Source organism: Periplaneta americana, chromosome 11 (genome assembly GCF_040183065.1).
Source record: "Periplaneta americana isolate PAMFEO1 chromosome 11, P.americana_PAMFEO1_priV1, whole genome shotgun sequence".
Taxonomy (NCBI): Eukaryota; Metazoa; Arthropoda; class Insecta; order Blattodea; family Blattidae; genus Periplaneta; species Periplaneta americana.
The window spans coordinates 108,616,075-108,628,692 of record NC_091127.1 but is presented as its reverse complement, the minus strand read 5'-3'; the positions used below and the strand labels follow the sequence as shown (position 1 = coordinate 108,628,692).

Here is a 12,618-nt window from a genome sequence, read left to right as displayed (position 1 = left end):
TTATTTCTAGAATCTTACGAAGTTTGAAGAGTCAATAGGCGTTGAATTCAAACACATTCGTCTCCTCGCAAGAGCCTTCACTGACAGGAGCATAGGCTATACAAATCTCACACTGTATGTATCACATTTGGCTATTTCTAAGTTTGTTTTTAAGGATTTATTTTCAAAACCTCGTACTTAAATTATTTTTCAGAATCAATAATTTTTGTTACGCAGGTACCATTGTGACTGAAATGATGCACTTAGTACTCACTGATTCAATTTAATACACCCTCTAATATTCGTCATTCTCCCGTATTTGAAGGGTTCAGAATCATAGTGGGCCAAGTGCCATTTATTAAAACTGTAGAAAACAAGGGTTAAAATGAAGTTATTACCATAATTCAATGGAAACATATAGCAAGTAATATAAAGTATACACATTAAAACTAAATGATATGTCAATCTTCATTAAACTATGGTATTCACTTAACTTTAACCCTTGCTTTCTCTGTCTTTAATAAATGGCGCTTGGCCCACTATGGTTCTGAACCCTTCATTTGTTCTCATACTTATCAGTTTTGAAGTTTATATTGAGAATTTTAAACAACACATTTCTTCTTCCCTCCTTTTTCCTTTATTTGCTACTTTTTAGTCTTCCTCTTCCCCTCATTCTTTATTCTCTTTGTCTTTTTGATTTTATCTTCACTATCTTTCTTTCTTATTATTTCTCTCCTATCCCTCCTTACATTCTCTTTGTCTTTGCTTCTTCTTCATCACTTTCTTTCCTTCTTTCCCCTCTGTTTCTCCCTCTTCGTCTTTCTTCACCAACACAAACACTGCCACAATTGACACTGTCACCACATCACCAACACCATCACATTCTCTCTCTCCTCGTCTTTCTCATGCCTTGCTTTGCAACATTTCCAAATATTCCCATTTATTACTTTTCTCTCTATATAATTCATCCTAGACTTCCAAGGTGATAGTGTTCCATGGAAACAATGATACAGGGCAATGGTTTCCTGTTACTTTTTGCTCAAGTGTTGTGGACAATACTTCCTATTCTGGGAATTCTTAAAAGTAATAGATTGTTTTCTTGCTCTTATTTATTTATTTATTTATTTATTTATTTATTTATTCATTTATTTATTTATTTATTTATTTATTTATTTATTTATTTATTTATTTATTTATTTATTCATTTATTTATTAATTTATTTATTTAATTATTTATTTATTAAATATAAATTCGAACAATATACCAGTATTTATTTTCCTAATTTTCTGGCCTATTCAGTTATGGAGAGATTTTTATTTTATTGGAGATTACACAAAATCTGACCTCATTTGGATAAAATATTTACACAATGGATTTGTTTATATATGTATGAAAAAATATTATTGTTTCATGTAATACTTAATCAAAACGTCACTGTAGCCCCATTCGCAATAGTCAAATTTAAACATAATGTTGAAATGAAAACTAGGAATCATTTCATTTAATGTAAACAACTGTTCTCTATAAGGTCATGTAAATGCAACTGTAATGACATAAAATTAGGAACTCTGAGCTCTATGCTTTTGAGTTGTCTGCATCAGAGGAAATAATTGAGCCAATCATAAGATAGGAATGACATAGTATTGGAAGACCGAAAATCTTATTGAAGCACAGGATAAACTTACATAACGTTGTCTGGCATGTTCTTGATTCTCAAAGATAGGGGGAACTGAACAACATTACACGACTACTTACACTGTCATAATATTGTATCCAAACTCCATGATAATGAGTATGAAAAAAGCCTTTGCAATAATACACTTTAGGCAATTCAATCAATTGACAGTACAATTCGAGAAACAGTAGAAATATTAATTTTTTTATGTTTGTTGTTCTGAATGCTCAAATTTTATTTCATATATTTACATTTAAGCTTGCGTTATGAATATGGCCTCATTTGTGTATGCTACAAAACATAGGAATTTACTTTAGTCATTGTTAATTTTTATGTTGAGGATTTCCTTTTTAAAAATACATATCTAGGGGAGAGTTGGATAAAACAGGATGGTATGATAAAACAGGATACCCGACTTATTTTGTTGGAAAGTGATGAAACTTACCGAATGATGCGAGGACTTTGTTCTTAGACTAGAAGGCGACATTATGCAGTGCTCACATGCAGAACGAACACGTTAATTTTTGTTGTGTAGAGAAAAGTTTAAAATCAGCTGCTTAACTAAATTGTTTCGACTGATTTTAATTGGCACATTCTGGGATTAAATTTGCAGAGTTGAAGAGGTAAGTCTCTTATATAAATAAAACATTATTAGTCTTTAATTCTTCGTAAAGAAAACCGCTGTAGCTTTTACCGTTTTGTTGTGACGCCATGTTTTTCTTTACAACTCCTTGTCGGACAAAACAGGATACCCTATGGTTTGGCAAAACGGGATAGTATCCCGTTTTATCCAACATGCATTGCATATGTGGGATTTCACTTTAAATTCTGAATTGAATATGTTCTCGCTATAACAACCAACAGTGACAGTAGTTAGGAAGAAGAGGATGAAGACAACGATGAGGCGTGCATTTATTGTAATCACCTCTTCTCTAATTCAAAATCTGAAGAGGGATGATGAAATAAGTGTACTCAATGCCAGTAGTGTAGAATAGGAAGACTGCGAATAATTCTACTGTAACTTTTGTAAATGAAAAATTCTGCAATAGGACTATGAATCAATGTCAACAAACAGGATAGACCTTATGTATAATAATGTGATATTCTTCATTTAAGCCCACATACATATTTTAGTACTACTAATACATCAAAAAAAGTTTTGCATCACCTGTAGAAGTGGTATTTACGCTCCACTTCAAGAAAAATCCATAAAAACATTTGAAAGCTATCCTTTTAACTGTTGGAAAAACGTAAACAATGTTGAGAAACAGTAGAAGTCTACCCTATAAACCGACTGAAGAAGTAAACAGATGTAAACAGAAGTGCAAGAAATCTCATCTCTCAGCAAATAACTCAGGGTAAAACAGTTTTATTTCATTCTAAAGAGGTTGAACAATTGCAAGGCGGTCAATTACGAACTTCAACTGTGTGAGGATTGTTTCTCCATGTCAGGAAGGACTGTCTTCAAGGCATGTAGCGAGCCGCTTAGGATTGAACCAGAATGATGTGGTATGAACCTGGAATCGCTTCCGAAACACAGGTAATGTCGATGACATGCCTCGTAGTGGTCGTCCACGTGCAACAACAGAATGTGATGACCGATATCTGCGAATTATTGCCACGAGAAATGCTGAGAATACTGCTGGCATGATTAACAATGACTTTCAAACTGCGACAGGGAGATGCATATCCAATCAGACTGTATGAAACCGATTACATGATAGCAGACTGCACTCCAGACGTCCATGGCAAGGCCCAACTCTTACACCTAGGCACCATGGACAACCTTACACCTAGGCAAGAAATCATCACCAATGGACTGTACAAAATTGGTACAAAGTTCTATTCACGGACGAATGCCGAATATGCCTTGCGCCAGATAATCGTCGACAATGTGTGTGGAGAGAATCAGGTAATGCTGCACGACTCAGGCACCCCTACAATCAAATGCAGCAAGGTAGTGGGTCAGTGATGTTTTGGAGTGGCATTATGTGGGGTCGCGGACACAATTGGTGTCAATCCAAGAAATGCTGAGGGCTCCACAGTAGACTATAGGGACAACATTCTTCAAGCCATAGTAGCACCGTTTAATCAGCACTTCGGAAAAGGATTCATGTTTATGGACGATAATTCCAGAATCCATTGTGCGGCTGTTATCAATGACTTCCATAATCGTGAAGGAATTGCCAGGTTTGAATGGCCCGTATGTTCTCCAGACATGAATCCAATTGAGCATGTCTGGGATCAACTAAAGAGAGCCATTCTTGCGCGCCCTGACCCCTCACATAAGCAGAATTGCTGTTGTAGAATGGGACACAATGGATCAACAGTTGATAAATGTGGGGTAGGCAGTATGCCACGAAGAGTCCAAGCATTATCAATGCAAGAGGAAGCACTACACTCTATTGAAGTTGCTAGGATAGGGATTTGGTACTCCAGCCAATACTGAATTTCCATTTGGCCATCCACATCATTGCTATAATTTTGTCAACAACTGTTATTTTTTTATCAACAACTGTTAAAAATAAATACATTTTCATTCCTTAGCTTTCCTTCTTTTTATCTTTTATTGAAGGTCTGGTTGACAGATGATGCAAAACATTTTTGGTGTGTTTATTATGCATTTATACATTTTTTCAGGTCTTTAACAATATTTGCTTTTATTTTAAATAGTATCCTGTTTTACCCAACTAGTCGGCCAAAACGGGATACTTGCACACTTTCCAAGATAATTGTTTTCCCACTTTAGCTATATCATTAGAAGTGAAAATCAAAATGTATTATGAAAGTACATAGAATAGTGGATTCATAAGTAAAAATTGAATTGTTTCCTATTACTTCAACAGGAAATATACAAGATTCCGTGCTAAGTATTCCGTTTTGACCAACTCTCCCCTACTTATGCATTAGAGTAATTTTGGTCACTTACATATTTGATATTTTCTATGAAAGTATTGCAAGTTTGACATAATTTTATGTGAATGTAAGTAACCTATTCCAATGACAATATCTGCACTTGCATATGTAGTGCAAGATAAAAGTAGTCTGAACTATACACCTTCTGATATTAATTGCACGTTCATTTTTAATATTTCAGAGGATCTAACCAACGTCTTGAATTCCTTGGGGACACTGTACTCCAGTTGATAGCATCAGAGTACCTTTACAAGTTTTTTCCCGAGCATCATGAAGGTCATTTGTCTGTAAGTATCTTTGAAAATTTGTTATTTGTATGACATTCGTAGCAAGTGTTGTTTGATACTCTGAATTTTGGATTTGTTCCGTTTTCAGTCTTGTATTTCAGTAGTACTTCGTCAGTTGGGTTCTTAATTGTTCATTTTCCTTTTTGGCACTTTTGAATTTCTCACAGATCTCTTTAAGCCCAGATTGTAATGAAAGTTATGTCTTGTCCTGCAGCTGCTCCGTAGCTCTCTGGTGAACAACAGGACTCAAGCTGTTGTGTGTGATGATCTAGGAATGATCAGTTATGCTCTGTATTCAAACCCTAAGGTTGAACTGAAGACGAAAGACCGTGCAGATTTGTTGGAGGCTTTTCTTGGTGCTCTGTATGTTGATAAGGTAATTTTATGATTATTTTACACTGAGTCAGTTTGAAGTTTACTCCTGAATTAAGTTTTGTGAGTTAAAATGTGATTAAAGTCAATACATGGCAGGAAGAGAAGTAAAACTGGGAGTCTCATGCAGTGTCTATTTACAGCATACTAGAATGTGTATAAATTACGATGAACAAGGTGTCTAGTTTGAAGTTTAACATCTCAGTGTTGTGCTTACCAGTCCATCCTACGTTTATTTAACTCAACATAACTACTGCGGCATATTTTTGGTAACAGACTAATAAGTAATCATTTGTGGGCTCCACAAAGCCCAGATCTAACACCCTGTGACTTTTATTTATGGGGAACACTAAAAGATAGGGTTTATAGGAAAAGTCCTCATCTATAGATGAACTAAAAGACTATATACGAGAAGAAATCGAGGCTATCAATGATGTAGAACTTTAGAGTATTGTTCATTCATTTGTCAGAAGATGTCAGTTGTGTGTGGTGGCAAATGGGGACCATTTTCAGCAACGGCTGTGAGCATGGTAAGTCAAAATTATTTAACATTTATTGTTAGTATTGTTATGTATTGTAGAAGTGCCGGAGAAATGGTTACACAATTGCCGGAAACCACGCTAGCAGAGGGCATGAGTCATCCACCATTTTCTCGGCTCACATCATAATAATGTCTCTGTATAATGAGGCACTTTTCCACTCTTAAGCCATTTTAGAATATTCACCAGTCGAGAGATAATGCTAATTCCTAAAAATGGTAAAATTACTATCATCAACAATGATTTAATGCTAATATTTTAAATTTAAAAAATGCATTTTGCAGTTGTTTTTTGGGTAGGAACACTGACATTGACAATGTGTGGTTATAGAAAGCATTTTATTTATCCATTTTCTTTTAATTTGTTCATTTATTATCATAACTCATCCAGTCTGCTGTCAAAAAATCTGAAAGTTAGAATTTATAAAACAGTTATATTACCGGTTGTTCTTTATAGTTGTGAAACTTGGACTCTCACTTTGAGAGAGGAACCTAGGTTAAGGGTGTTTTAGAATAAGGTGCTTAGGAAAATATTTGGGGCTAAGAGGGATGAAGTTACAGGAGAATGGAGAAAGTTACACAACACAGAACTGCACGCATTGTATTCTTCACCTGACATAATTAGGAATATTAAATCCAGACGTTTGAGATGGGCAGGGCATGTAGCACGTATGGGCGAATCCAGAAATGCATATAGAGTGTTAGTTGGGAGGCCGGAGGGAAAAAGACCTTTAGGGAGGCCGAAACGTAGATGGGAAGATAATATTAAAATGGATTTGAGGGAGGTGGGATATAATGATAGAGAATGGATTAATCTTGCTCAGGATAGGGACCAATGGCGAGCTTATGTGAGGGCGGAAATGAACCTCCGGGTTCCTTAAAAGCCAGTAAGTAAGTAAGTATTATCATAACTTAAATCAAGGATCTCTGACATGTTGCTGAATATCTCTACAGGTCCAAATATAAGATTATAAGTTATCGAGAGAGGGAGAAAGAAAAAGAGAGAATGGTACTTCAGTCATTGGTTGAGCATTCATAATTAATAAATTGTTTCTAGGGACTGGATTATTGCCAGGTATTCTGTCATGTGTGTTTCTTCCCACGCCTGCAAGACTTCATCATGAACCAGGACTGGAATGATCCCAAATCAAAACTGCAGCAGTGCTGCTTGACTCTGCGTACCATGGAAGGAGGAGAACCTGACATTCCAGTGTACAAGTATGTAGCTTTTGATGGGTATGAAGAACTTTGGTTTTGAAACTTTAGCGAAAACTTGTGGCTTTGTCAAATGTTATACTATTCTTTTCTGTGTATTGCATTTTGCAAATCTCTTCTTTAAGCTTTCTGTGTGTGTCTTCAAAGCTGGAAGAGGTCCAGTCCTGGAAAATAGCCCAACTGATAGGTTTTCCTGTTTTCCTTTCCCTATCTTCTCTGTTGATGGAACTGACATCTAACTCCTAAACATTGTAAAACATGGTGTAAATACCTGAAAACCTCGAATAACAACTACAGTAATCCATTGAAAACGATCTTATTTTTAGCATGGACATTAAAAATAAGTTCTTTGAAATGAAAATTTTGTTAGGAGAAATCGCCAAATACATGCATGTAATTGAAAGTTTTAAAATTCATTTGAAGATACTTTGATGAGTTTGACTCAAGCTTCTTGATAATATCTTTGAAAAATATTGGAGTGCAAGAGGTCAAATGACTTTATTGTCAAACGCCTGGCATTAGAAGACAACAACAACAACAACTCAAGCATCTTCTTCTGGCAGTGACACACTAAAGCTGTAGATCACTTTACCATCTTAAATGTTATTCATTATGCTTGTTTCACTAGGCTCTTAATTGTTAAGGAAGAATCGGTGGAATTGTGACAAAAAATGGAAGCTAAGCCGCAGAACTTGTTTCAAACATCAACTTTGTCCACCATAAATTAAAATTGGACTCACTGAGATTTGAACATGGGTCTCTGCTGTGCAAAGCTGATACATAGCACTTAGTAGCTAATTTCAGTACTGGTATGTTTTGTTGCGTACATTGCTTATTGTTACGTCATGGTAAAAAATTTATAGAATCTCTGAAAATATTTGCTCTATTATTATGTCATTTGATTTATTCGTATACTGACAACAAATGTCTCTGCTAATGCAATATATCACATTCATTATAAATTTATTTACGTGTAGTCTTTCTTCTGTCACTTTGTAATGCATATCAGTAGTAGTTTTTGTCTTCATTATTGCTAGAATGTAGTTAGCAATCATTTGAAATTTTCTTTTAGTAAAGAAATGGAAAATGTCTGGAAATATATTCCATCATCATAAGTGCTACAGTTTGATATGAGCCTTGGCTTCCCTCAGAGTTCTCCTTCATGACTGTCTATCCTTGGCGACCATTTACTAACTTCTAACTCACAGACTCACAGCTTCTTTATATCTTTCTTCACACCATGCATTGAACGAAGTCTGGGCTGCCCAATCTTTCTTCTACTTTCAGGCTTGAATTTCACGATTTTTCTGGGCATTGCACTATCGCCCATCCTTTGCATATATGCTGCTCATCATAACCTTGCAACTTTAATTGGTGTGATAATATTACTACCTACGCACTTTTTCTTAAGCTCTTGTTGAGAGGGGTTGCGGAGAGTGGAGAGGTTCGTGTCTTCCTGACTTGCTGCAGTACTGCCAGCATGAGAAAATGAAGCAAATATACTGTACTTGAAATTTACGCAAAAGGTGATACCTAACACATTTGATAAACTCTTATTAATTTCACATTGCTTCATAAGTTTAAACATTTATGTATTAATATACAGGGTAAATCATAAGTATGTTTGGAAAACACATGAGCGTGCTCCTGGATAAAAAAATAAGAACAATTCCTTATATGAAAATTTGATGGAAAATGCTTATTTATTGGAAAAAATGGTAATAGTGACTTTTGTTTTCATAAGTATCTGATCATATTATTGTGCTGTTTTTGTTTCGATTTTGTACCAGTGTTTGTTTACAAACACAGTGACAAGACAGTAGTACATTATTTTTGTTTTGATTGATATGGTGGTCCAGTGCCTTGACCACCCAGATCACCCGACCTCACCCCATTAGATTTTTGGGATCACTTGAAGGCTGTCATCTATGCAACACCAATGAATGATGCAAAGGAGCTATTGCAACGTGTTGAAAATGCATGCCAATTGATCCGTGGTGTTTGAGCGAAGTCGCCAGTCGTATGTATGTCGTGCTCAGGCATGTGTAAACAATGGAGGGGAACACATTGAGCACCTTTTGTAAACGTTAAATGACAAGTTTCCAAACATGTACTTGTGACACAGCAAAAAAAGAACAAAAACAAAGTATGACCATTTCTCCAATAAATAAACATTTTCCGTCAAATTTTCATGTAAGGAATTATTCTTATTTTTGAACCAGAAGCACGCTTACACATTTTCCAAACATACTTATGATTCACCCTGTTTAACCATATAAGTAATATTGATTTTAGTATTTAATTACATTACACAACTTAGTCACTGTTGTCTTCAGATGAATCATCTTAATAGCTCGTATCTGCAGAGGTAGTACTAATGAGGACTTGATCAACTGCAATTTCCATTATTCCATCGCACCTCCAATATTCTTCTCCCTGCTCTTGTACTTTCCTGTAATAACCTTCCCAATATTCAGCAGTGATGGAATGGAATGCATCAATGGTATGTTGATGTAAATTTGCAGCTGACATGTCCCCTGAAATATTGTGTTCCCACAATATTCTTTTAATTTTCGCCCACACCAGCTCTATCCCGTTTAAATCACAGTTATATGGTGGCAGACGGATTACTGTGTGCCCTTTTGCTGTAACCATTGTATCTACAGCACCCTTCCTCTCTAACCACTGGACCATTGTCACTTTTGTGTCATATTTTGACGGTGTTTTCTTGACCTGTCTAGAAAGATATGGCATATTACCCATGACTAACAGATGCCAAAGGAAGAATAGAAAGCACATGTTCTTGAAACAATTTTTCGAAATTCATAGAATTCATTTGTCCATGGTAATCACCTTGTGTAGATCTGGCCTGAAATATTAACTGTGCTTCCTCAATAAATCCTCAGTAAATCCTCTCCTGGATCTGACACTTGCAATAATTAGTCTTTTTGAGGAAGTTCCCCATGCAGTTAACGCCCAACACAGCTTTTTCTTTCTGCCAGTATTTCCCATACGTTAAATTATTATCTATCCATAATTCGTCTAATTAACAGATTTCCTTGCCTTCTTCTCTAATGTGTTTCATCCGAATAAGGAAATGTGACTGCCAGTCAAGAATGTCGGCTTGCTCTAATGGTAAGACGCGTTTGTTTTGTACCCTCTTTCAGAGTTTAAAAACTTTTTGAAGAGAAGGTGGACTCCACTTCGAATTAATTTTTGCTTACAGAACTGGTATGAGTTTTTTAATGTGGGCACAACTTTTTGGATGGTATGGAATTTTTCATTGGTATCCCTTATAACCCGTTTATCGAAGTCATCTATTTCTATCTTTCCTCACTTTCTCGTCCTAATTAAAAGAGGAGAAAATACTTTATGAACATAATAATAATAATAATAATAATAATAATAATAATAATAATAATAACAATAATAAGTAATTATATTATGTTTACAATAATTTATAGTTGTGCTTAATGCTAGTCATTTCGCTGAGAATCAAACTTATGACTATATTTAGTAAATAATCTGATAAGTATTGTGTTTACTTCTGATTGGTCAAAAAGTGACAGGGAATTTATGAAACCCTGGAAATTACCTCTTTTTGCTGGACATTTTTGGAGTCTCATCAGAATGAGACATAGTGAACTGCTCTATTTTCTTAATTGTGGATATACTTTTTGCCATATAAACAGCAACTCGTTTTAATGATTGGTTGAGAGGAAAGAGCAACATTTTGTTGTCTTTCTCAATGTCGCAGTACTCTGCTACTTTTGCAATTATTTTTCTACTTTCGCTATGAAAAGTAGCACGACTTTTCCGAGGTGGGTTCTGTGATGGGCCTGGAATTCCTTCCTTCTTCATTAATTTTGAATTATAAACCAAAATGAAATAACAGTAAAATTTATAATAACACAACGAAGATGATCTGAATGTTACCAGTACAGTCTCATGACAATGAACGGAAGCAGCCGTCAAACTCATTTGTTTCTGCATAAAGGTTGCCAGTACCAGCTACGAAGTTCACCGAAATCTGCCAATCCAGCACATGGGAGCTGAAGGCTTAAGAAAAAGTGCGCAGGTAGTAGGTGATTTATAAAATTGATACAGTTTGTAATTATAGTTTATCCTTCATTGTCTACGCTTGTGTGTTGGTCCATATGTGTTCCTTAATATCTTTCTTTTGAATGTTTTCAGGTGTAATTTTTCTGTTTTTGTTATGGTTTATGTATCATTACCATATGTCAAACTAGTTTTATTAAGGTTTTACACAACATGGTTTTTTTTTCACATGTAAGTAGATGTGATTCAAAATGTTTTTGAGCCCCTAAAAACATTTATTGTCATTTTGTGTCATTCTACATTTCATTTTTTCTCATTGAATAATGTGCTCAGGTAGACAAACCTTTCTACTTTTTTTTTTTTTTTTTTCGGATTTAAAATTGCCAATTTTTATACATGGAATATGTGTTGTATTCTTTTTTGTTACAATTAATAACTAAATTTTTTGTTTCTTTTTTTCATTTACCCTTGATCATATTATGCCAGCTTCATTTTTTAAAGTTGTGAAGGTATTCTTTATGTCGCCTTCCACTCTTGCAATTATGTCTATATCATATGCATAAGTTAAAATCTGTATTGGTTTATAAAATATTGTACTCTTGATTTGGATGCTTGCATCTCTGATAACTTTCTCCAGTGAAATATCAAATAATAGACATGCTAATGAGTAAATAGGGACCATCTGGAGAAGTGCATTGGACTCATAAGTGACATCATTGCTGGCCTTTATTGGGAAGGTAGGGAAAAAATGCAGATCAAATATCCCTATGCCATTTGACAACAGAAACAACAGTAATACTATGGTGATGAGTCAAAATATATTCCTACCAATTTCAGATTAGATGTTCTTACCCACAGTGTATAGCATTTGAAGAAATTTCACAGTAACTTTTGAGATATGTACATTATCAGCAAACATTAAGATTTTCCGTTTTTCACAATTCATTTTGACGTTTACATCATTCAGTTACTTGGAAAAAATTTATGGCATTATCTGCGTCTTGTTACAATGCCATGTTACAGAAAGTTTATCCACTTAGTATTGTTTGCTTGAAAACTCTGGAATGTGCAGCATTTTTTATGACGAGTGGCTTTAATTTTTCAGCTTTAGAATTACAGCAGAAAAATATAGTAATCCATTCTTTTGGAATTATATCCACCCTTACAGATTTCTCCCTTTTCAGCTAATGATTGCATTGGTAACTGACAGTAAAACACTTCACTTTCATAATCGTAGAAACTGTTCTCTTTTGCACGTCCCATTAAAAGACTTCAAAGTTTTAGTTCCTAATCTTCTAGTTTCTAATCTTCTGCAGCTTGAAGATCAACAAAGATCCACAAATAATATTGAATGTTATATTATTTTGCTTGCGGAAGTGATCCGGCCACCTGTGCTAACACTGAAATATGGATTTTCTGACAGATGATAATTTCTTTTGTTATCTTTGCAAAATTACACCACAAATTGGGATTTCTTTTTGCACGAGAACAATGAAAATATTCTAATCCTTTGTCACTGAGATCATCATGAGCATTTCTCATCGTCTCTTTCTATCTGAGTTACAATTCTTCTTCC

The 12,618-nt window shown here is 34.9% G+C and overlaps 1 protein-coding gene across 5 annotated transcripts in view; it reads left to right on the top strand.

Annotated features, from left to right (window-relative positions):
• drosha (ribonuclease 3 drosha) overlaps positions 1 to 12,618 on the top strand; it is a 175,692-nt gene that overhangs the window by 122,106 nt on the left and 40,968 nt on the right. For all 5 annotated transcript variants that reach the window (XM_069839849.1, XM_069839848.1, XM_069839847.1 and 2 more), the window contains 4 exons: positions 11 to 114; positions 4,753 to 4,858; positions 5,073 to 5,234; positions 6,826 to 6,986. In XM_069839849.1, the coding sequence (XP_069695950.1) occupies positions 11 to 114; positions 4,753 to 4,858; positions 5,073 to 5,234; positions 6,826 to 6,986 (533 nt within the window). The remainder of the gene's footprint in view (positions 1 to 10; positions 115 to 4,752; positions 4,859 to 5,072; positions 5,235 to 6,825; positions 6,987 to 12,618) is intronic.